At 33.4% G+C, this 27361-nt stretch overlaps 1 protein-coding gene across 1 annotated transcript in view; it reads right to left on the bottom strand.

Moving 5' to 3' along the window:
- The window catches only part of LOC132704457 (synaptotagmin-10-like), a 111802-nt gene that overhangs the window by 19558 nt on the left and 64883 nt on the right, over nucleotides 1–27361 (bottom strand). The window contains exons 4-6 of the mRNA XM_060674465.1: nucleotides 17070–17219; nucleotides 14072–14203; nucleotides 6749–6903 (exon numbers count right to left, since the gene is read on the bottom strand). Of these exons, the coding sequence (XP_060530448.1) occupies nucleotides 6749–6903; nucleotides 14072–14203; nucleotides 17070–17219 (437 nt within the window). The remainder of the gene's footprint in view (nucleotides 1–6748; nucleotides 6904–14071; nucleotides 14204–17069; nucleotides 17220–27361) is intronic.

Here is a 27361-nt window from a genome sequence, read left to right on the forward strand (position 1 = left end):
AGCTTTACGCAGACTTTATTCTTTAGAAAATAGATTGTATCATAACCCAGCTTTGTTGGATTTGTATAGAAATTTGATGAGAGAACATCTCTGGGCTGGTTATATGTCGATCGTGTGTTTGTTTGTTTTGGCGTCAAGACACTTTCGTTGGTGCTTTAAACCTGTCTATCGCAGGTAGAGGACGCTCAGATTGTGGCACCAATTTTATTGGCGCCAGTAGACAACTGGTAGAGCTCATTAAAAACGCTGTTGAGACGGAAAAAATCAAATGGTACGCTATCAGCACTTAATTTCGGAGGGTTATGGGAAGCTGGTGTGCGTAGCATGAAATATCACCTGGTTCGGTCAATAGGGCTAAACATATTAACGTTCTAGGAAATGTACACTACACTGTTGCATCAAGTCTGTTCTAAACTCAAGACCTTTACACCTTTTGAGTAGTGACCCTAATGACATGAGCGCTTGACTCCAGGGCATTTTTTAACTCTGGAGTCTCTTACTTCTCTACCTTTTAAGGATTATACCGAACGCTGATATTAATACTTTGCAAAGTTGGGAATTGGTGTAATGATTGCGCAGTGAATTCTTGATGCGGTGGCATCACGATTACTTGAACACGCTTCAGCAGCGTTCGAAACTAAATACGAATTAAATCTTCTTTGTTTTCTCTTCTTCCATTAATTACAGTAAAATGTTATTTTGTCAAAATACACTTGGTGATTTTAAGGTCGGTGGTATGTTCGATCTTATATTGGTAGAGGAGTATTTTTCAGGTAAATTGTAAGTATCAATTAGTTCATTTCCTAGTATAATTTTTTTTTAAGACAATCGGCAAAACGAACGAGAACTGCACGTGTCAGTTGGGATTAAACAAGCAAAGTAGGGTGTACATTCCTCGTCGATACACAATAAATCAGCTCTTAATTTTTAAGATCGCACCGCAAAAAGCTCCCAAATAATACGCGTCGACCTTGTACAGGGAAAATAACGTGATCGAATGCGGGGAAAAACCAAATCTCGGAAACATCACTTCGGGACTATAACATGAATTTCAAATTCCGAATAAAACCCAAGGCGGCTTTACTTTACTTGTTCTGCTTCGTCTGTTCCGGTAAAACCTTTGTAATATATTTCAAAGGCCTATAAACAATCTCGCATGATGCCAACCAGGGACACAACTTTTGTAAAACTGTGAAATTTTGTTCCAGTCCCTACAGTATTTCGCATTGTTATTAAATGAGACCTGCGGAAAGGGTGTTGAGGGGCCAAACGTGAATGTCATACCAAATTACTCACAAAAGGTTTTTTAGAAAGTTTTGTCATCTGATGTCACTTTATTATATGCCATTAGCTTCAGAATAGACAAAAGAAAGGGAAAAATCGAAGAAGTCTGCGTGAGGATACGATGAACTATACCTACTATAAAACATGTTATATAAGCTATTTAAGAGTCCGCTCCATTTGGGTCTCGACCACAGAAATCATAGGCAAATTTTCAGTAATCATTTTTTTTTATTGAGAGAAAGACAGCAGGTTAAGTGAAACCTCGCAGGAAAAGTCCAGGCAGACCAGTAAAAGTCTTTTATGAAGACTTCAAAGGTGTAATTTAATGATAAAAACACTTTTTTTAATTTTGGATTGTGCCTGGGAAAAGCATAACCATAAATCACTTTCACTAAAAAACCATGAAATTGTTTGCTGAGAACCAGAAACATAAAGCGGTACCGATAACAGTAAAAGAAAATCTTTTATCTTCATGGGATTTGGAATCTGTAGATTATTTGTTTAACAATGCATTTTTACATATATTAAATTTGTACTAAGACAACACGACATTCAAAATGAAAGACCTTCAGCTTGTGTTTCATGAAGCCGTTGAGGAAGTGACATTAGAGAACTGGCGAAAAGTAGTCCAGCATAACATTAAAGAAGAGGACAAAATATGGCTAGTTATAATGTCAAGATTAGAGGACAGTTTCTTAGCTGAAGAATATTATTATTATTCTGCATAATGTATGTCAGTGTTGGTGAATGAAAAGCAAAGTTGGTACTGCTATAGTAGACTAGCACTACTAGACTATAGTAGACCGAAATTTTTCAACCATAAAAGACACATGGTAAGTAATAAATGTTACTACCGTCTACGATACTATAGATACGATAGAATTTCTGCTAAATTCCTAAACTGACTTTATTGAATAAATTTTTTCAGTCAGGAATTTTTCCTGACTGCTTGAAACAGTCGCACGTTGTTCCAATTTTCAAAGGTAAACGAAACGGGAAGGATCTCCAAAACTATTGGCTTGTTTCGCTACTATCGGCTGCGGGTAAACTTCTTGAAAAACTTTTATATAGTAGGCTAACATCTTTTTTTAACTTAAGTAAAATTTTAAGTGACTGTTAACAACTACTATTGCAATGTTTGAGGTGGTTTCTAGAGCGATACATTTTTTAGATAAGAAAATTGTGAACGTTGGATTCACGTGTGTCTTTAGTAAAGCTTTTGGAATGCAAGCACTGGCTTACAGCTGATTGGAAAGATGTTTAATTAATCGGATTTAGTGTGTGGTTTTGTCCGACTATAAACTTAATTATCACAAGTCAGAATGGGGTGAAATTCAATGTGGGGTACCACAGAGATCTATTTTGGCACCGCTGCTATTTTTGATTTACATTAATGATGTCCCTGCCTGTTTCGAAGATTCTAAAATAGTCTTTTTTGCTAATTGATCTAGAAAATAAAATAAATACCTGACTGAGTGGTGTTCAGCAAACAAAATGAAAATAAACTTCTAAACTCAAATTATATACTTCCAAGATGCTTTCAACCAGGGAAACAAATTTTCTTATGATGTTGGAGTAGCTAAAAACTCTCAATGTTTAGGGTTTTACTTGGACTCATCTTTATCATGAAAACATCATATTAAATACGTGAATGATCGATCGACGAACTGCATTTCTCGCGAATGTTATGTCGCATATCGAGTTGGGTGGCGGTGGCGTTTTATCCTATAGAAGAGAGCTATTAGAATTATCTTTATTCTGAACAGAACTGAATCATGTAAACATTTCGTTGGTTTAAAAGTTCTGACGTTGGCGAGCCTTTATATTATAAATATACTATATTTTGGGGATCGATATAACACAGCTGTGACTATATAGTGAACTCCCAATTGACCGTAGGCATTTCAAAGAAAAAGTAATGAAGGTCCTTTATTCAAAAGGCTGTTATAATATTCATGAATATCGGCAGGACCATGATTTTGCTGTTTAGTGTGACTTTTTTCTGTGTACAAATCTCTCTTAATTTATATTGGAAATTGTATTATCAATATTCAAACGCAAATTGTAACTTATATATAACTCTCAAAATCTATCTATGTATGTTCTACTCACTATTTTTCAACGCATTTATTCGTACATTCCCTTTCTATTTTTTTTTCTATTTTAATACAATATTAAGTCTTGTGGCTATCAAACAATAACACATCTGATTTAGGTTTTACGTATCGCGATCTGTAATTTACAAGCCGGTGTCTAGCCTGGTATAATTATACAGATAAAACAGGTTCTTGTTTTGGATATAAACACAGGCACGTGCAAATCTTTGAGCTTGAATTCCGCTCAACCGCAAGGGATTATCCTGAAGCTGCTTTTTTTCTATTTCTCTGGTATGTAAATATTACCGCTCATTTACGTGAGATAGACTGTATGGGTAAATATAAACAGCGTGGACTAATGAAAAGATAACAAATTAGATTAATCTATTTGTTTAATTGTAAGGGAATTTTAAAACCGTATCTCGGTATCCATTTCCGCCTCCTTAATTCGTAGAAAAACTGTTTGGTTTTCCGATGCCTAGTAACTGAATTTAACATATATTAAATTAAAACCAATAAACTATTTTAGCACTTCCAACGCTAAACATATTTAACTCCCATATAGTAATCATAGAGGAAGTTACGCGTAGAACAAGCATTTTTCAGTTACTTGATTTTGATAATATTTTGACCGTTGTGTTGACAACTTAATAATATGTCGTCTGATTTTTATGTGATTACTAAGGAGCTCCTCGATGCTCAGTTTTATCGTTTATGTTTTTTTCAATATATTGGGTTGTTCGGAAAGTCATTTCGTTTTTTTTGGGGAACATGAAAGACAGTTTTCGTATAATGAATAAATATTTTATTAAATTATATATTGGCCATTCTGGTCCAACACCTTTTGCCATCTTTCTGGCAGTAACATAATTCCCCTCTCATAAAAGTTTTGGTCCTTGCTGTCAAAAAACTGGTTCAGGTGGTTTTTGACATCTTCATTTGAGGTAAAGGTTTTGCCATCCAAAAAATTTTGCAGGGACCGGAACAAATAGTAGTCGGAAGGCGCCAGATCTGGAGAATATGGTGGATGTTGCAGTACGTCCCATTCAAGCTGTAAAAGTTTTTGGCGAGTGACCAAACTTGTGTGAGGTCTCGCATTATCCTGGTGGAACACTACACCCTTCCTGTTGATTAATTCGGGCCTCTTCTCTTTAAGTGAATCATTCAATTTGTCCAGTTGATGACAATAGACTTCTGAATTAATCGTTGTATTGTCCCGCAAAAGCTCAAAAAAAACGATTCCTTTGACATCCCACCAAACGGAGAGCATCACCTTTTTTTGGTGAATGTTGGCTTTTGACACGCTTTGAGCCGGTTCATCTTTTCTGCTCCATGACCTCTTGCGTTTAACATTGTTGTATACAACCCATTTTTCGTCCCCAGTAATAATCCGCTTCAAAAATGGATCATTTTCTTGACGTTTGAGGAGCAAATCACACACGTCAACGCGACGACACAAATTTCGCTCCGTAAGGACATGGGGCACCCACACATCGAGCTTCGAGGTTAAGCCCATGCCTTTCAAATGGCCATAAACAGTCGAATTCGACAAATTTAATCTCTCACCGATTTCTCGTGTGGTTATTCGCCGATTTGCATCAACGAATGCCTTTATCGCATCTTTGTCAGCTTCGACCGGCCTTCCAGACCGTGGTGCATCTTCGACATCAAAATTGCCGGATCGAAATTTTGCAAACCAGTTCTGGCACTGGCGTACTGTTAACACGCCTTCTCCATACACATCCGTCAATTTTTTTCTCGCTTGGATAGCATTTTTACCTTTTCTGAAGTAAAAAAGTAAAATATGACGAAAATGCTGTTTATTGCTCTCCATATTTAAAAGGGCACCAACCAAAAACTACTGCGTAGAATTAATAGAACTTTTTCACACACAAGCCTTGCAATATCAGCTCTCAAGACATATAATGGTTATGCGGCTTAAGTGTGAAGTTGGTTTCGAAAAAACGTAATTAAGTCCTCTGACGGGAAAAAACGAAATGACTTTCCGAACAACCTTATATAATTCGAAAATTTTGCAATTTGTCACATATAGCGAACTAGACCCATATGAAGATGGCAACAGCAGCAGCTCAATTAAACTGTTGCTTTAAAATGTCGGTATATTTATAAAACACGCCTCTTTTTGTCATAACGTACGTCTTTATACATCTCAATTTTCTCTTTCCTTTTTAGTTCTAAGTAAGTATAAGCAAAACAAATAATGTTATTTAGATTGGTAAAAATTATACTGCCCAACAGTTATTTTTGGAGTGCATTTGGACTCAACAGACGTCAAGTCAAGACATTTCCTTAGGAAAATGATGAAATAAATGATACTCCTTTTTCATTTTACTTGTTGTGATTTGGATTAAAATTTTGGAAAGCATCCAAAGAGTCAGAGAATTTGGTCACTAGATTAACCTGAATATAAAGTGTCCACTCGGGAATACTAAACTAACTAACCAAATACTCAAACATATATCAGTCGTTAATAAATTAAATTTTTCATAATGTGCCTATGCCATTTAAAATACGATAGTTAAATTATTTCATTTATCTCATCTCCATCTCAAAATTATTTATGACAATTTTTGGTGCACATTATTAGAAAAGTATAAAATAGTGAAAAATGCCAATGCCAGGAAACATAAAACGTGTTTAGTGCTTCAATATCAAAGCGAAAACTGGAGTCGTTTACATTTTACAATTTGCTTGTATTCAATGCATCAACGCCATAAAGAAAGATGCATTAATTACATGGACTCGAGACATTCCAGCTGTTCACTCGAGCGCCATCGTAATATTTTTGTATCGTTTTAGGACGCTATTATTATTGTTATTTAGTGTTGGATTAAATGGGATGAAAGTATTGTATTTAAATATATAATGTTCTGAACCAACTATAATTAAATTACCAGAGGTGATACGAAATGTTGTAGAAAAAATGCACTTATTTTGCTTATAACGTTAATTAAATAATTATTAACAATGAAATTATACGCCCTCCATTTTTGTGCACTTGTAGATTCTTGAAAAATACTAGTTAATGAAATAATCTAACTCATGATAATTTAGTTTCATCCAATTTAATCGGCCATGTGTCTTTAAATGGTTTAAACGTATACGTATATATACGAAGAAGTATGGTCCATAACAAAACGTTTTATAGGTACCGGATTGTAATCTAAAATATTTCAAAATTCAAAAACGTTTATTACACGTTGTTGTATTTAACAAGGGAATGAAAAACCTTCGGGGCCAAAAGGGGGGAGCAAAACGTTCAGGGACGAAGTCATTAACAGGATCCCCACTGTTCGCTTTATATTTAATAAAAAGTCACCGTGGATCCAACAAAAGGAATTTTTTACCTGAATATAAACGTTTCATTAAAGACGGGATTCTGATTTTTCCTGTGGACCTTTGTTTGGAACTTTTTCTTTCTGTCCGGCAACAGGTACAGTTTAATATATGGATCGCAACTTCCGTTCATGTCTTTTACCGGTAAGTCCCTTGCCTCGAAAACCTGTAAAAGAAAATGTGGTTGAAGCGGAATAATAAAACAATAATACATGCCGTTGCGGCGGCCTGATTGTGTTAAAAAAGCATAAAAACTCAAAAGTCGTGCATACATAAACGCAATTTTGTGTGATTTAATATGTAGAGTGATTCACGTAAAGTTTGACACGTCGTTAAAAGGAACCTGCAATGTTATTCAACATCCAGTTTTTGAAAAAAAAATGCTTTTTAAAAAAATCACTACATAAGTAAAAATTAATCTTTACTTTCGCAAGGACCATTTGGGTATTTTGCATTATGATATGTACAGACTGAGTCAAAGATAAAGTTCATTATCTCATTGGTTTTAACAGTTATCGTGGCCAATTAATATTACGACAACAGTCTTAGACAGAAAGAAGGGTAAAATATTTGAAAAGTTAAAATAAATTGCAAAGTATTAACAATAGTTATATGACATGTTAATAAAAATTTTTGAAAGATTTCTCAAAAAAAAAATGTACATGGTAGCCAAATTAAGAAAATCTACATTTTTCAATTTAAAATAATCCAAATAATTCCGTTGCATATATCTTTTACGTCATATTCAAATAGCGCTTATATCAAATGTGATCTACCGTTAACAGTGCCAACTAGCTCAGATGTGTGGGAAGCGAAACTGACGTGGTAAAATGACACTTAAAATGTTCATTGTATTCGGTAAATTTATTATCAAAATTGTGAAAAAATGTTACATACAAGCATGGGTTCTTAGAGACGGAATTTTTTGAGTTTCTATGCTGCGTAAGAAAAGATTATTAATTACTTTATAAACCATTGAAGATAGGTTTGGGTTGAATTTTATGGTTAATTAAATTTTTACGTGCCATCGCAATCTATAATAAAATAAACGATGTTCCCTTTGATATTCCAAGTTCTCGTTGGTATCGGAAGATATGGAAACATTAAATGTGCCATAATATTTAAAAATATAACATTATGGATCCGACAGTCGCCTATCTCATTTTGAAGACCCAGCTTGGTTAGTTTTCCTAAACTTTCGAAACGGTACGTGAATCACTCTGTATTAACATGGAACTGTAGGCGCCCTACTATTTGCGCCAAGTAACTCACATTAATTTGATAGATAAGAAATCCGCATCCGCTCAGAATATTTGTACAGCACAGTACAGTAAATGTAAATTTAAACTTTTAATTGAGTTTTGGGAGTAGATATTTCGGTAATTTGTAACGCAAGTTAGCACACATTAAACACAAAACGTACATTTAATTTTTGCTGACACTGTGCAAATTTTCAAGAATGAAATACATACTGTTTAACGATTTTTAGCAATGAATTGCAGGCATCCAGAAAATGTAAAAGATTTTTCAAAGAAACATCCGTAGGCTACTGCAATACTATTTACAAATCCTCTAGATTCGTCCTGCGTCGGTGGTTGATGAATCGAACTTCATTATCACCAGCAATCGCAAATATATTTATGGAAGCTTTTGAGAAGAAAGCCCTCGACACTTGCCATCTAAACCAAGGACGCTAAGTTGAAGATACTTTTGTTATTTGGCCTTATGGTCTAGAATTCTTTTGAGATTTTCTTAACAATTTAAATTCCTATACACCATCATATACGTTTTACCATTGGATTAAAAACTAGAAATAATCTCCCATTATTCGAGTTTACAGCGTTCCATGCATGTACGACAAAGACAATGCTCATGTTTCCCCTCCTTTATCTCTGTTTCCCTCAAACAGTATCCAGGAATCCATAAATTAGTATTGAAAAATATATGAGCAATAATATAATCTAAAGAGGATACCATTTTCCAATTTGATTTTGTTGATGTAGTTTTTAAAAACTTCTCTACCCTTACTTTTCTCACTGTAACAGCTAAAAAATTGCACACAGTACTAGTCTAAAATTAATTAAACAAACCGCCATCATACCGGATCAATACGCGATACGCACTACATTTTTTATACACTGGGTGCCAATCAGCGTTCTTGAGTAGTGCGGAAGAGTCGGGAAGGAGATCGGCAAAAACGAAATTAAATCTGCGAGTACGATTTTGGAACGATTTTCACTACACGAACTGAAAAAAGTATCTTCGAGTTTAACAATCACTTAGCAAAATTACGTTGCCGTTACTAAATTGTATTTTATTTAACCACAATTATGTCCCAATTTTGCCTGACTAAACAATTAGCTTGATTGTGGCTTTAATCGGATTAAAAGTTTCATTAAATTTTGCCGTACCCGCCAAGGTGTCAGGTGCATCTGCTCGGATAAAAGCGTCTTCCCCATTTTATATTTCGCCATTCGAGCGTGTTACAAATAAGCATTGAACTTAAATACAAAATTTATTAGTATTAATAATTTAGTAAAAGCTGTGTAAAAATTTTTCTTGTATTATAATTCCGCATTTTAGATCACGTTTCATTCAAAATTTTAATGTATTTGTCTCTATGCTCCTAGATTATGTTGTTGTTAGTTGTTTGAGAAATTCCAAACGATTCATAAGTGTATTAGTTAGTGTCCGAAACACTTGTTGATTTAAATTGTATTAAAATTTTGAAGCATTTTGTTAATATCTTTTTTTTAATTTTTTTCTTTACTAAATAAAACTTCCAAAGATGTTCTTTATGATTATCTATGCTTGTTTATTTGTCTTTTCTTCCACTAGTTCATTGCTATCACTAATACGCAAACATATCTATCTCTATTAGGGTGGCTAGGATCTGTATCTAACAAACAAAAACTAGTTCCTAGGTACCTCTAGTAGGTACTTATCACGAATGAGCTCTTAATATTAATGGGAACATTATCCTAATTACAGTTTTGCATTTTCGATGTAGTCTCATTAAACCAATTTTATTAATAATCTTTATAGGAAATTGAACGCTCTAGAAAAATGTTCCCTTGTACTTTTCAGATAAATCAAACCATTTCAAAGATATTCGAGGTCCAAGATTGAAGAATTATAGTGAAGTGTTTTCAATCATTCTTATAGGAAATGTAAAGCTCTACAAAAAAGGTCTCTTGTAGTTACTCGAACCAATCTTGATTCATAGTTTTTAATAAATATTCTCAATTTATTCATTAAATTAGTAAACTTTGAGATTATTTATTATCTATTTCAGAAAAAAAATCTGTTCTAGTCAGGAAATAGATCTCGATATTTTTTGACAACTTGCAGCAAGTATTATAACTGTTCTTCGTTTTTCGTCAAACACTGATTATATTCAGTGACCAACGCTCTGCTGCGTCATTTAAAACTTTCATTTATTGAAATAATCTTAATTTGCTTTATAACTCTCATCTGAAGCCCACACTGCAATGGTAGTTCAAAGATTTTGAACAAATTCAATTATTTTTGAGAAACGAAATCACTCAAATCCTTTTGAATAATCGAATTGATGATATTTTGATTGATATGAAATTTTTTAACCCTAGAATTTATACCATCTCGAGTTTTTACCGCTTCGACTACCACCTTTTTTATATCGAGTGGAACAGAATCATCAGCAACCGTTTTAAAACGGGGAGTTCATTATTTAAATACCACATTGGTGATAAGATATAATTATTTATATATGAGCCTAAATCGAAAATGCAAAAGTATATTGAGGATAATCTTCCCATTAATATTAACAGCTCATACGTGGTAAGTACTTTCTAGAGGTACCTAGCAATTAGTTTTTGGGTGTCTTTCTTTTGCGTGGCATTGAACATTCGATGTTGAAGCACTTTTTATGCTCTTTTTTACTCCTGTGTGGACTATTTTACTATGTTTCGTAAGGCGTCTGCAAGTAGGTATTGTCTCCTGTTAAACTTTGCTTTGCTGACTTTTTATCAATCCTAGTGTTCCCGTAATTATTGTTGAGATTTTCTTGTTTTTTGTCAATATCTGACCACTTACTTAACCGAGGCATGCTTATTCTCTTGTCTGCTTGACAAGTAAAAAATAACAGGAACTACATCGCATTTCATTCGTTTCTGATTTCTTCTTGCTACAGAAAACCATTTTTGTTCTTCAGCACTAAATTTCTCGGTACACCAAGAAGTACCGGGTTTGGGTTATTCTTTGAAGTATTTGCACAATCAGCAAATTTTAAACGATTCCAAATCTCAAACGTGGTTGTTTAAAATTCTATGCTCACGTGTTGGATACAACACCATAGTTTTGGTCTTCCTTTTTTCCTCAAGAATTAGGATTATCTAAAATTTTCACTGGCGTGGTGAATACGTGTTTTTTTTTTTACTTAGAAGGATTTCTGATAATGAAGAAGTGCTTTATTAAGATGACAATAGACATTAAAGCGATATCAATAGACGGAATAGTTTTACTCCAAGAAAAAATCAAGTCCAATGGAAGTAATACTTTTTTACATTAACAAAATATTTTCTCTCGCATAATTGCGGAAACCAATCAACAATAGCGCGCGGCCTGTCAGTAGAGCACTTTATAAACCAGCTTTTACAACGACTGAACAGTAACCTTAATTGAACGGAACTGAACCGCAAAGTTTATAAAATCCGGATTTATTTCGCGAGCGTTCAGAGATGCAGCTGAAGAATTAAAATCTCGCACACTGGAGATACCTCGTTCATAGCGTTTTGTAGAGTACTTCCTTCGAATGCCAAACCTTTAAAAACCATTAACCCCATTTTATGTTCTCATGTCTAATTAACTGCGAATTTTAGCGGTTACTTTGTATAAAATATTGATCCTACGCTCAACTGCTTATACAAAAGTTAAAATTGCTTGGGCAATATGTGTGTACACTTTTTGTTTCGAACTTTTTAATCGTAGTTTGAAATTGGTTTATCGGCAAAAGTTCTTATCTGGATAGATATTAATAAAGTTTCAACATCGATCGTATGTGCGTTTTACAATAGAATCTATTGCGAAGAGTTGATGCTACTTCAATTATAAAGTTAATTAAGGAACTTGTTTCATTTCTGTTTGGAAGGACGGCGCTAAAATTGCATTTGTTGATTTTTTTGTGCTTAATGTATAGGGGGTTATTGAAATGCCATCATACAATTTAATTATAAAAAACTGACGTGAATAGAATAAAACCTTGTTCAGCAAAACAAGACGATTATGGCCGCAACTAGCTATCTCACTCTCAAACTGACAGTCACGATGCCTATCAAGCAACTCAACCTTGACATTTAATCAGAACATGTATGCCGCAAACATTTCGTATTAATTTTGATAAAACGCTGCAAACTGTCTCCATTTCAATTAATAAGCAACAGGGACCAAAAAAATTGGATTGTTAGTAGAGTGCACATTTTAAAACTCACATGATGCAATTTTCTGTCACATACGAATAAACCATAAAAATATAACAAATGAACAGTTAATTTCATAGGGACAAAAGAATTTTGCGGAGCTGATATGACAACTGAATAAATAAAATAATTACTTGCTTGCTTTTCAGTTATTTTGTAGTTGCAAATAAAAGTTTGTGTTTGTATGTTTCGCCAATCATCCTAACTCACATTTTACTCTGTAGCTGCTTATATATTGTTTGAGGGGATGGAGCTTAAAGGTGGGCAATGAACGTTGTTTCGGCTGACTGGTTCTCATATTGGTGAAAGGTAAAAACTTGAGTCGCGGTTTAAATTGATTGGTTGTTTATAGATGCAAGAATTTTGGTTTTATCGAATACAATTTGATGTCCGGTTCCTTGTTCGGTAACTGCTAATGGATTTATTTGTCTTAGTCGTAAGGCTCCTTCATGTTCTTTGAGCCTAGTTGATATTTTTCGTGTGGTCTCTCCAATGAATTTTGTTTTTAACAGATCGAAGATGTTTTGGACAAGTAGGTTGATTTGTAGTTTGGGTTGCTCTAAAGCTCATTGTCTTTGGAAGGTTGTGAAGTGTTAATTTATTTAATGTGGAAATTATTAGAAAGAAGAGCAGATATACGGTGTTTTAATTCTATGTCCAGTAACTCGAACTGAGATAGTTTTACGGTTCTGCAAACAAGAGAGTTGATTACCGATGATTTTTGGGTCAGATGGTGATTTACTATTGAGAAGAATGTTTAAAAATAGGAGAATATAATTACGTTACAATTAAATGATAAAACGTATATTAGAATGTATGGCTAAAATAATCTCCTAGGGAGAGACCGGACGAAAAATATCAACTAGGCTCAAAGAACATGAAAAGCATCCTAACACTACGACAAATAAACTTATCAGCAGAAGACAATCACAGAACCGGATATCAAATTTTATTCGACAAAACTTAAATTTTTGCATGTAATCAATTCCTCTCAGGTCTACCTTTCAATAACGTGGAAAACAGTCATCCGAGACATGCCCCTCCTGTAGCTCCGACTCCTCAAACAGTATATAAGCAGCTGACGAAGCTAACAGGATGTTTGGTGAAACGTCAGCAAGTTCAGTTCATCAATAATCGACACAGAAAGAATTCAGAAGATTTGTAAATAGTGTTACAGTAGCCTGTGGAAATTGGATTGATTAAAGTAATAGCGAGTGTTTAAATTTATTGTTGAGTAATGAATTAAACTATTAGTAATATATTTGCAATGTTTGTACCTCGGTTTTGCACAAAAAATGAATTGAGACAAGTTAATAAGTGATGAGACTGCTTAATCATTTTTTTGGAAGTGTGATAGATATATTGGCCAAATTTTGTTAACACTAATAATAATTAATTAATCGGTCATAATCGGTTGCGTGAGCAGGCAAATCAAAAGGATTAATCAATTTTTTTTTCATACTTGTTAAATACTACTACTGAAACAAATAATTTTTTGGGGTCGTCTACCTATGATTAAAAATTAGTGGGAAACACTGTGTAGTATTTGTAGACATAATAATAAGTCCGCTGAAAACGCGGAGTTGTATGGCACTGTGGCAAACCTTATTGTCTGGCTTATCGCTGAGGCATGGCAAGCATTTTTTAGCAAATCTTTGCCGTTTGTTCCTCGACAACTGGATTAACACCCTGTATTAATATTATAATATTCGCTGGCAATTATCGGAATGGTCTGATTTTTCATCAAATCTTCTTTCGACGATAACGGACGTTAGATATATTACGTTCGTAACAATTATATTGGTGTCATAAATCAAACCGTTGGGGGTTCTTCCTACCGGGTCCGCGAGGATGCCTCTTAAATCAAATTTGAATTACCTTTACCACGAGGGCTTCCAGCTCTTTGTCATATTTTAGGGCGAAGTGTAATTTTCCGCAGTATTCCATTTCGATGCCGCCATTGCTATCGACCGAGGGCTGCCGGACCAATTCTTTTTTGTACAGTTCTGGCTGCAACAACATAAGGAAAATATATTTTAGTTTGCGCGGGATTCACGTGCGCTATATGCAGGGAGAGGTTTGAGTTAGCTGTAACAACTGGGACAATGACCCACTAGAAAACACAAACAAAAACTGACAACGAAGGACAATTTAATTTTAACCATGGAAAACTATGGAAAACTGTAAGCAAAAAATTTTCCGGGCTGTTCGTTTGCTACCAAGGATCCTTGCCGTTTTCAATGCTTGCGTTTTGAAATCAATTTAAAAGGGTTGCGGTTATCGGTGTGCGTGTTGCAAGGGGTATCTTAATAATCGCAACAAAAAAATAAATTGGAATATCAGTCAACAATCAGAAAATTGTGGGAGACAATTGAAGGACTCTAAAGATACAAATTTGTAATTACAAATAAATTGGCGATAAAATTCAGTTCAGGCAAACAAATAGCCGACCTTCTAATTTTTTGTCCAGGATAGTTAAATTGGCAGAGCAATATAGCATATATAATATATAACATAAATTTAAGAAAACATTCTTTATCTGTGATTTTAGTTATAGTTATATTCAATTAATAGTTTTTGGATATCAGAATGTTTAACTCCAAACCCATCTGTTATTTTATCCGCAAAAAGTTCTTCACGGTGGAACTCGCCAAAGATCATTCATCTTCAATGCCATTTCCATCCAGAGAATGTGCAGCAAAGAAGTTGATTGAGTTTTGAATGAGGCAATGAAGCAAACACTTTTATATTTTTAAAACCATATAACTGCTCATTATAGATATTCTGTTTTCCCATTGATGCTGTGTTAAATTTTTGGGCCATATAAAGTTAGATCCTTACCAATCCTATTAATATCACAACTAAAATTTTTGACTCCCCTTTGTCTATTAGTTGCAGGTGATCTTATGACCTTCCCAATTTTTTTTTATAGGAAGTTTTTCATTCAGGAACTTTTAAAGCTTCCGAAAAAATTGTTATGTTTTTTTTAGTATTTGGTATTATGGTATTATGGTATTATAGTATTTGTCAAACTCGACAGTTGAAAAGCATCTTTTTTCTCTAATACAAAAAAAAAATAACGGGAAAAATTTGATATATATTTTTATTTCCAAAAATAATTTTGAACAAATTTTCTTTTGCTCATGTGGGAGCAAGTTTATATGACGATCATGTGGGACTAGATTTATATCACGAATGCCATTCAAAATATGAATAAAGACAAATGGATTTCGAAGTGAAAGCATTCAAAATGCAAAGCGGAACGTCTGAGACATCCCAATATACGCACGGATGATATCCCGAATTAGTTTTTCAGCAATAAGCTAAAAAAAAATTATTATACATACGAAAATAGTAAGTATCTTATGTCCAGTGTAAAAGATCACATATCAAATCAAATCAAATATCTGGTTCTTATGATGGAGTTTAAGAAAACCCTTATATTTTAATATCTCAAAGATCTTTTTCCTTGCTCTAAGTATTTTCTGAAGGATACTAGCTAAAGCTACTCATTTCCTCCATTCTCCATTCCTCAATAAAAGCAGTAACAATGATTGGGATTAACGCCATTCTCGTGTGTAGCCTTTTAGTTTAAACAGAACTGCTTTTCTATGAATGTTTAGTATTAGTAAATTCTTCTCGATCATTGCATGGCATTTCCTCTGCCTGGAAAATTTAGTTTATTTAACTTATTAAAGATCAAAGATATTTTGCAAAATGTTGATACTGCGTCACTGAAGCCCACGCCGAAACATTCGTCAAAAGAAATATTAAGCATTAAAAATTATTCGTCTGTGATAAATACTTCCCACGACATTGTTTCCAATTCCTTTCGGTTTAGCATGCAAATGAGACAGGGTATAATAAGCAGCAATAAAACTCAATTAAAACCGTAAAGTCGACTAAACAAGTCTTGGCGGAATTATGTAGATTAAAGTTTAATAATTTTATGTACTTTAACTACTTAAAAGTAATGAGTTTTTAGAGCTTTTACGAATATTTAGGAGTTTGAAATTATCGTTCTATGTGAGTTGTAGTACTGCCGGTGGCGTTTTCATTTTGGGTCGATTTATATTGAATCTTAGAAAATTTAGAAATAATTTTATGTTATTAATATTTTATTCATTCTAGAAAGATAATTTGAGAAGTTTCAATCTTTTGACCTCTTTATAATTAATCCTTTTTAAAATACCATTAAAATATTTTCTCATATAGTTTTGTTTTAAACACCAGTGAGCAAATTATTACCAGCGAAGCGGTTTCTGCCACAATTATGGAGCTCGACAGCTTAAATGACGCAAAGATACGCAAAATACAACAGAAGGCGGTAGACCGAGTCACGTGCTGAAGCCGAGTTTTTTCTAGACAAACTAATTATTTTGTTGATTATTCGGATTGTTTAAACCAATTATACGGTTGATTATTTTTTATCATAACTGTTGCTACACTGAGTTCTAATTTATTTTACACTTAGTTTGTAATACCTGACTTATTAATTTATATTTATCTCACTTTGAAAATTCGGACTAATAGTTCTAATTTTTCCTGGTGAATACTTTACTAATGTTTATTTTCTTCACTAAATAAGGTAACAATATTAAAATGTGTATGCGGTTTTCTTTCTTAAAAATACCTGGACCATTTTGATCTCCCTATGTTAGAAATATCACTGTCTTCACTGTAGTGTTCATATTTCTTTAGTGGATGATTCGAAAGTAAAGTCAATTTGTCTCAAAAAGTAAACATAACGAAAATGATCTGGACTCAATAACTGTAAAGAGTTGACGAATTGAGAGAGCGTTTTGATTAGTTTCTAAATTAGATATATGTGTATCTACCCTACATCTTAAGGCCATTCAAAAATGAATCAGTTTACCTTAATAAGACCAACGGTACTGCTGTGGTTCCTCTCTAAGCTGCAGATGCTAAATTTAACGTCCGTCGGTATGTCCAATCGATGTGATAACTGTCTTTGGAAAGTTTGATGGCGGTCGGGGACTATCGGTAGAGTTGTTTGTCGCAAAACCTGAAACGAAATCAATGCGTTTTCCAGAAACGTTGAATATCTTAAGGAATATTGTAATATTTGTGACATTGACGTTTCCGTACCGGACGAATTCATGTCTCTTTTCTGTAGTATAGCCAGCGTTTGTCAGTTCTCCTTTTGATTCGATTTGATTTGTATACATTTTAACTGCGACTCGCGAGATATGTTGCACGATTTGCCGTAAAAGAAATGGCCCTGGAGCTGGGAAATAAAAAGCTTTTCATTATTGGGAACTACCGTTTTACGGGAAGGCATTTGGGGAAAGGCAACTTCGCCAGGTATGTGTATTTCTAATCTTATTTGCGAATTTGGAATTACATGTTAGACAAAACATTGACGCTGCCAACAATTTAAAAGTTCCCAGAGACTTATTATTATCATTATAATTGCGAAATGTATACCTGTAAAGTTGTGTCGAACCTTTCTGAGTCACTAACGTGTTTAATGAAGTTACTAAGCAAGTATTTTATTGACAATAATACACGCATATGTGGAATTTTATAGATTAAGGTTTAAAACATTAACATTAACATTAATAATTAAAATAATATTTTCCTTTCTAAATTTCGCAATCAAATAAGATGTTACTATCTCTGTGAAATATATAACCCCCGTTTAATTTACATAATTATTGTTTCTGCTTAATTATTAAAACTAGAATAAAATGTGTTGATTCCGTAGTTATGATATAAGACAAAATCTTGACTATATTTGACTTTCACTTAATTTAAATTTGTTATAGTTTACCTTATTTTACTGAATGTAATGAGAATACGTATTCATCAGATACAATGAATAAATAAAATAATTAAGAAGGACGGAATGGCAATATCAATTTTAATTTTTCTTCTGCTTCTCTTGGTGCCTATCCTCTGTGGATTTTGGCAATCAAGTTGGTTCACATGATGTTATTGACATGTTCTAAATAAGCATGCACTTGTCATTCCGAACCATCGTCTGATATTCTTCAGCAATTACGTTCGTCGGCGCCCCTAAGTACGTCTTTTTGCTTTGTAACGCCAGCTGCATGAGCTGATATTTTTCATTGTCCCCATACATGACATTTTACTTATTTTTTCACATGTCTTATTATTTCTGGAAAACCGTATAAAATAGTGAAAAATACATAGCATAGCGATCCAATTCTTTATTCAGACTGTAAGTTTTCGTTACCTCTGCTGTAACTATAGATTCCTAATAAGTCTATCGTCAATATCAGAGAATTTTAATACTTGGTAATGTTGCACCAGTCCAACGGTTTTACAAAATCGATAATATATACATTGCAGTTTACGTCCACATCTCTTTGACATGAAATCTTAAATTTTGAATGGAAAATCCCGCTTTTCACGTTCCAAGGCCACTTTTGAAGACACACAGAATTTTGAGAACATTATTAAATATTTTCTTCGAGGCGTATTGAGAGCATCTGATGGCATTTTCTTTCTTAGGATTACGAATGAAGGTGGAAGTTAGCTAAACTCCTGTTTCATAGATTCTGTTGAGTGAATTAGTTAGTTTTGGTAGTAGCATTTCGCCATGTATATTAGCCAGATCATACGAGTTATTGTTTTATAGTTGTTTCATTGCTTATCTTTTGCCACTGAGTGTTATTTCCGGTTCCAGCAACCTAAGAATTTCGGTTTCTCTTTGTTACTGTCATATTTCAAGTATTCTTATTGATTTGTCGAAAAACATATTTTGAATCGGCAGGTTGTGTTGAATCTGTATTGCAATCGCCTACATCTTTTAGAAGGTAACGTTTTGACAAAAAAAAAACGAATTTCACTTTTAATAAAGAGTTTTTGCATATTTAAAAATATAAAAATTTCATTCGACATTTTCTCAAAATGCGATTTTTGAAAATATAAATTTGCAGGGTGACAAGTAGGATAGAACACAACGTAATGATACAATTCAAGAAAGAATCTGAACTATTTAAGGTCGATTTTACCGAAAATGGAAATTAACTTTTCATTTCCCCCGCATTCGACAAATTACTTGAGGTATTACATAATAAAGTGAATTTCGGTTGGAATTCGATATGCACCTCAAGTAAACCAATGACTATCGTCCCAGGAGTTAATTATTATTATGCTCTGTAATGTCGACAAATATGCACTGGAATTTAATTATTGAACGTTTCAAGTCAAATTAAGATTAAGCTGATGATCGAAAATTTATTTCGACACGGATTCATGTTCTTCGTCATACGCGGAAACAATAACTCGGATCTTTAGGGCTTTTCGGTAAAAGAGAAGTTTTGGGCAACCCGAAACTCGCAGATTAGAACCTAGATACGCAAAGTCTTCTAAATGCACCCATTAATTAAATTCGAAGCCCTTGGAAAGTTCTAGCCCTCCATTGCAGCATAGCATTGACTTAATTCGAAACCGGTCATTTTCAGAACACCGACATTCATGAACCGAACAACTGTTTGCTTAAGCGAATACTTACTAGCTATAAATTAACTTATTTTTATATATGTTTAATAAAAATGAATTATGCGAATCGATACGAATATGGGAAACCATAATAAAAGGGGTAAAAAACAAAGGAGAATTATTAATATTAAATTATAATGTAATTACTATATATATATATATATATATATATATATATATATATATATATATATATATATATATATATATATATATATATATATATATATATATATATATATATATATATATATATATATATATATTTATTTATTTATTTATTTTGTCTTTCGATTTTATGTAGCACCCGATAAAACAATTTTTCGTATGTATTAAAAACGGGTGATATTGTTATTTGTCACATTATTGCGCCATCCTGTATGTGTCTATATCGTTAGCGTATAGTGTATCTCAAATAATATCCTGTTCCCTTTCGACGGACCATACCCTAATAAATCATTAAAACGATTTTATTATCTATTGTTATTGGATAAACGCTTAATATGTCAGCTGATAGATGAGGCTACAAGCGCGGAAATTTTCGAAAAGTTTGAAATTCTCATTTATAAAATATTCCCGTTAACAGCCGCCTGCTACATAAAGCACGAATCGTGTCAGGTACAAAAACTAAAATCCCATGTTATTTGCTATAAATTTTGATTAAGTTCCCAGAAAGCACAATCTTTGAAACTTGTAAATTCATACGTATTGATATGTATATGATAATTTTGTATCATTGTATGTTTAACCTCATAAAGCATTTGTAGTACAATCAAAAGTCAATGAAAAGAAAAAAAGAAATGTAAGGAATACCTCGGTCTCGAAAAGTAATTGTCGGTATGACGTGGAGTGAAAAAAAAATATTTTTTTAAACTGGGAGTGTTTGAAACCCTTTTTAAGATATCGATGTTGACCTGAGCAGAAAAAATTAAATGCGATATCTCTCAACAAAAGATGGACAACTAAGAGTCTAATAATGCTAGAGAAAACCGCATTTTGATATCTGTTTTTTTTGCAAATCTATAATATCATTTAAAGAAATAAAAAGTCGAAATAATGACGCATATTTGGGAATATTTTCATTATATCTGCCATTATTAAATCTTAATTTTCGTTCTATATGTAAGAATTTACTGTAAAAATTGAAAAATTATATTTAAAATGTCACATGAAGTTTGAAATTTTTAAAATCCAAATGTGTTTTAGAAAACAAACTAGCAAAAATGAATTTTTTATATAGAAATGAGTATTAATTGTTAACATTTTGAATATAATGTTGGCGTTTTAGAAGCAAATTTATATACAGTAAACGGCTAAAATATGGAACAAAAATTTGGCAGTTAACAGCAAATAGTAGATGTCGATATCAAGTTTTTTTTTTTAATTTCTTTAAGTCCAATTTCGAATTCTTTATCAAATTTCACGCATAATTCATGTATCATGTACCTATCTTCTAGATTTTATGAGCAAAAGAATAAAAAACAGAAATTTAATTTAGAAATGAACAAACAATCCAAGTAAATTTTTCAAAGAAACTTCCACAGGCTACTATAATGCTTTTTACAAAACTTCTGGATTTCTCCTATATCGGTTTTTGCTTAGTCGAAATTGCTGACGTTTCGCCAATCATCCTGTTGGCTTCTTCAGAGGTGTCAGTTTCAGTCAAGCTCTGAAGAAGCCAACAGGATGATTGGCGAAACGTCAGCAATTTCGACTAAGCAAAAACCGATGTAGGAGGAATCCAGAAGTTTTGTAAAAAGCAGTCCAAGTAAAGTTGTTAAATTGTTAGATTTACATTTCTGTCAGTAAAAAAAGTGAATGTGGTAAACGAAACCCAAATAATTGAAATTTAAATATTTATAAAAAATGGAGACAAAACGAGAATTTAAGAAGAACTTTGTAATTTGTTTAACGCAAAATTATTTAAAAATTTATAGAAACAGGGCATGTAAAAGAAAATTGCCCCCATATTAAATAAACATTAAAATTTCAATTCTCTGGGTTTCATTTAGATGAGCAATATCCACTTTCATTTTTAAGAACTTTAGTGATACTAGCTACTTACCTGTTCATTTCAAAGTAAAATTTCTTTTTTTTTAATCTTTTTCTCATAGAAAGTAAAGTATAGGGTATGCTACATAAATTATGAGTGAAATGTGTCCCAGAATTCCCAAAATGGATTTAAAAACATGGGGTTCCATTTAAAAAAGAAACTTGGTACCAGCATCCACTTTTTGACCAACCGTGTATATTTTATACTTTCTGAAAAAAAATTGTGTGCGGACATTTTTTTGATTTTTAAATGAATTTGTTCTATAATTTAGGTGTTCATTGTATATTGCTAAGAGAACGAATATTAGTATATTATAATGGTAGGTATATTATTTTGTTTTAATTTCTTTTAGTGATATTAGTAATTAACCTTTTTCTCCACCAATACTCATAATATCCAATCAAGAGTCCTGGAAGTAAGACTTTAAGACGTCAGTTTCATTAACCCCTGTTGCGAGCAGCTTCACGACTAAACTGGGGTTTCCCAAACTTCTCCTACTTTTATCTTAATATTGTGGTAAAATGTTGACCGTTTAATACAGAGTGCTTCGAGGTTCGTTGCTACACGATCCTAATCTAGCGGTAAATTTCATCAGCTTGAAAAAAACCAAAAACAGTTCTACACCATTTAGTCACTCACTTGGCCCGTCAATTTAGAACCAGTTTTACCAATACTTTTTGTGGTTTTATCTTGCCTCGCCAGAATTTGGAGAGCTTTGGCTTTACATTGCTTTGTATTCCATTTTGTCAGTTTATAATTTACCACGAAATCATATCGTGTGATGACGAAAACAAGGCTTTTGTCAAAAATAGTCCGGATAAAATAGAATATCCTATTTTTCGTAAACAACACGTGCCTAAAAGTTCTAGCAATATGTATTTCATCCATCCGGCTTCCGTATTCGAATACACGTCAAAGCCGCGCTATCAATATTGGGATTCGGTAGCTCGATTCGGAATGCGTGTTACGGTTTATTTCCGTCCATGTAACAAATTCAATTGTTATTTTTATCTTGCTGCACGGGCCCAGGTATTGCCTCAAGGGAGACAAGAGCTGCACAATATGCAGTATTTAACTATAACTTTCTTGTTATTCTATTAATCATCAAAATAAACAGTAAATATCATAGACATATTTACACATTGTTAGAAAATATGATAAAATGGTATAAAAATGGGCGACAATGGTTCGTTAACGGTTAGCTCATGTTTTCCAGCATTGATCATTTGAATTGGTCACTGTATCCTCATTTATCACAAAAGCTGTCATAATTGCTCAAATAAAAAATTGAGTTCGCCAGCACTCTCATTTCGTTCGTGTACAATGCACATGTTTTAACACCAATAGGATGTATCAAAATTATGAAATGTTAAATAACAAACAAGAAAAAACAAATACTTTTTATAAAACTTCTGGATTCCTCCTGCGTCGGTTTTTGTTGAGTCGCACTAGCTAACGTTTCGCCAATCATCCTGTTGACTTCTTCAGAGCTTGACTGAAACTCCCTCGCAATTTACTCTGTACCTGCTCTTATATTGTTTGAGGGGGGAGGAGCTAAATGAGGGGTATAAACACCGTCTCGGATGACTGATTCCTATATTAGTGACTGGTAGAGACCTAAGTCGCGGTTAAGATTGTTAGGTTGCTTATAGATTTCTATAGACTCTCGGATTTTTCGTTGGCGGAAGAATTGATTACATGCAAGAATTTTAGTTTTATCGAATAAAATTTTATGCCCGGTTTCGTGATTGTGTTCGGCAACTGCTGATAAGTTTGTTTGTCTTAGTCGTAAGGTTCCTTCGTGTTCTGTTCGGAGAAAAATATCAACTAGGCTCAAAGAACGAAAAATATCAACCATGTTGTCTTGTTATCTTCGTAGACAGGCTCTAGAAGACACGTGTCGAAATTTTGGAGATCAGTTAATGGCTTACTCAACGGTCTGAATATTTAATAAAAAAGAGCTTTCGTCAATATTCAATTTCGATAAAAATAAAAATATAAAAAAAAAGATAAAAAACTCCTCTGGAACCATATACTATAATTACTACCATTTGTATAAATCGCAGATTGGAGAGTGTACACCGTAAATCCTATAGCTCTTCGCAGAAATTCAATTTACAATTTACAACTTAAGTGCCCTTCAACATTTTAGAGTCGAGGAGGCCGTACACAGCATCCTCAACGTTCGGGTGGCCATCAAAATCATGACCGTCAACGAGATAAAGGAAGATTACGTGGTGAAAAATCTGTACCGCGAGGCAAGACTTATGGCTAAACTGAATCATCCCTGTATAGCTGCCCTTTATCAAACAATACAAAGATCCGATAACGTCTACTATCTGGTAACAGGTAAAAAAAAGACAATCTCCCATTTACCTAAAACTTATATGCGAACCCATTTATTTGCGGTTAGAGGTGGCGTCCGGGGGAGATTTATGTTCTTTTATAAAAAACCAAAGAACCGGCAAGCTGGATGAGAGGGTGACGAGGATTTATGCGAGACAATTCGTCTCCGCTCTATCTCACATGCACAACTTGGGCGTAAGTTTGTTTCGACGGCGAAGGTTTTGCGGAATATTTCCCATTTGCAGGTCGTGCACAGGGACCTCAAAATGGAAAACGTTATGTTGAATTCGGCTCAAACGCAAATAAAAATCGTCGATTTCGGTTTGAGTAATTTATATGATCCTAACGAACCATTACGAACCCACTGTGGGTCTCCGGAATACGCTGCGCCCGAATTATTCGTCACCGGAAGGAAGTACGGACCCGAGGTGGATTTGTGGAGCTTAGGAATCATTCTCTACGGCATGGTAAGAAACAACCTGATGGTTGATTTGGGAAAAATAAAACATCACTATACTAGGTGGTTAGGTACTTGTCCAAAATAAGTATAATTAAAAATAAGTTTTAAACTATGTCAGTTTCACTCTCACCGTCACCCAAGTTCACAATAATTATTTCCCTTACCAACAGATCTAAATTTACGTATCATTGTTCTACTTTGTGAATATGGGCTACACAATTTTCCCAGCTTTTGTTCGAAAGATTTTGCAACTCCGTCTAGCTCAAAATCTCTATTTTTCTAACTCTACCATAAAAGAATAAAGTTACTTTTTATAAAACTTTTCGATTCCTCCTAGGTCGGTTTTTGTTGGCTCCAATTAGCTAACGTTTCGTCAATCATCCTGTTGGATTCTTCAGAGCTTGACAGTTATCAGTCAAGCTCTGAAGAAGCCAACAGGATGATTGGCGAAATGTTAGGTAGTTCGAGTCAACAAAAACCGACGCAGGAAAAATCCAGAAGTTTTATAAAAAGTGTTACAGTAGCCTGTGGAAGTTTCTTTGAAGAATACAGTTGGCTAAATAATGTACCTTTTTACCAACGCTTTGAGCTTATCCCATATAAATTCAATCAGTATGCTTGTTGGTATAGTTTTCTTCAAAAAATATGTCTTCTTTTCTTTTCTATCCTATAATTCTATGTCATTTGGTGTGTCACTGCAATGTGGAACTTTATTTAATCTACGACTTCCAATACTATCAAGCTTTTTGGTGATATCTTTGGTAACAATTTTTTCTCGAACCAGAGTTTTAGTTGACCAGATAAGTCTACCCAACCTTTCTATGTAATATCACGAGTGTCATTCTATGTCTTAACTAGATAAACATTTTCCCTTCCCATCTTTTCTAAATCGGGCATACAACAGATAAAACAAATGCATTTGGGTTCCTTGTACACCACAGGTATGTTTCGCAGTTTAATCCAATCAATTTTGAAATAACTAATACAATTACACTGCATTTAAATTTCGTAAAACACATAAGTGTGAGTAGGAGCACCTCCTCACAAAGTCATGCGGATCAAAAATTATGAAAATATGGAATATAAGACGGGGTTGGATAGGGAATGGAACCAACAACCAGGACTTCAACAAAGAACTACGGTGGCAATTAAACAATTAAGAGAAAACCCGGAGATCATATAATTCATGTTTAGGAAACTCTTATTTTCTTACATTTGTAAGTTGTAATAAAATAAAAAACACTTATTTTGATCCTGTAAAATGTGTAATATAATTGTAATCAAAATAATCTGTTCTATTGAACATCGATAAAATATACAAGGTGTGTAATTTGGAAACAAAATCTAATAAACTCGTATCTCAGAACATTTTCAATGTTTTGTTTTACGTTTATACAGGAATTTGGTTGCTCAATTCTGTTTTTTCATTGATCCTGATATCTTTAAAAACAAAAATAACATTAATAATAATGAGAGAGCTTTTTCATCACATGCTGTAAATTTAAATGCACTATGGATGTTAGTCAGTCTATCTCAACCTTTAAAATATTGCCTGCTTAATTTTTGAAATTTTTACTGCGCTATCTAGTTGTCTTTTTCACACACAGGTAATTTTAACTCCATCTATTTATTTTCGGACAAGGTTTGCCGCTACTCATGGTGTTTGTCGTAAAATTATTCCACTTACATATATATCAAGTAAATACAAGTAAAAACCTGAACACAAGTCAATCATGTATCAGTATGATACGATGCATTAAAAAGAATTGGGTCTTAAGATTTTGCATTCCGTTAAAATGAGTGCGCAAATTAAAAAAAAAAGCGTTACAAAATGAAAAAAACAAACGAAGAGAAACAAGTTTTTTAAAAGTTACATTAAATGATGATCTAACCTGATTCATTACAAACAATTGTTTTCGCAGTCCGTAGTTTTCGTCGTGGAAAACGAATTTGATTTTTTAAAAAACTTTATTCAAGCGAGATGACAAAAAAGCTAGCGACGTGGTTCGCACCGTGGTTTTATACAGACAAATTGCTGACGCTTTGAGAAACAAGTAATATAATATGTATGGGAACCTTTACTCAGCAGTTTACAGTATTAAAGCGTTTATAACTCCTCCGCCCTTAGATAAAAGCACGGGTACAACAAGTGCTTTTAAATAACAATATTTTCTTTTTGTTTATTAATTTTAGATTTAAATGGAAAATATTTATATAATAAATAAATCAAGATTAATATAAGTATTACGTATAACAAAATTGTCCAAACACTAGTTCTCGTAGAATATATACGTGATGACATCTTTCCAAGGTTTTCTTTTGCTTCATCCATTTGGATTTGCAGCTCCTTTATTTCCTTTAGGTTAATCGTGTCCAATGTGAGTTCTGGTGGATCGAAGATTATTTTCTGTTTATGTAGTAGTGAGAGATTCACTTCCGGTAGACGAGTGTCATCAAATCTCAATCGATTAGGGGTATAGGTTCTTAGTTCAGTTTTTCCAATTTGTACTTTGCAAATTGGGGAGGATTCGATAAGGTGGGATCCAAATAATGGAACAGTATTAATGTCGTCATTACATTGTACTGTTGCTATTATCTTCTTAGGTGTCACAATAATCCATTTTCCATTTTGGATTTTAAAAATTTTTATTTCTTGAAGTTGGATTTTAATTGGTTTACAGTTTGTTATATTAGTCTTGTGAGTTATTATTTCCACTGAACAAGGCGGGTGTTCCTTCATATAGGTAATATGTATATTTTTACACATGAACTCATTTTTTAATAGTTTTACGCATTCAGAGTCCATAAATGAGTACAT

The sequence above is a fragment of the Cylas formicarius genome, unplaced genomic scaffold, assembly GCF_029955315.1.
Source record: "Cylas formicarius isolate icCylForm1 unplaced genomic scaffold, icCylForm1.1 PGA_scaffold_7__23_contigs__length_41026272, whole genome shotgun sequence".
NCBI classification, from domain to species: Eukaryota; Metazoa; Arthropoda; class Insecta; order Coleoptera; family Brentidae; genus Cylas; species Cylas formicarius.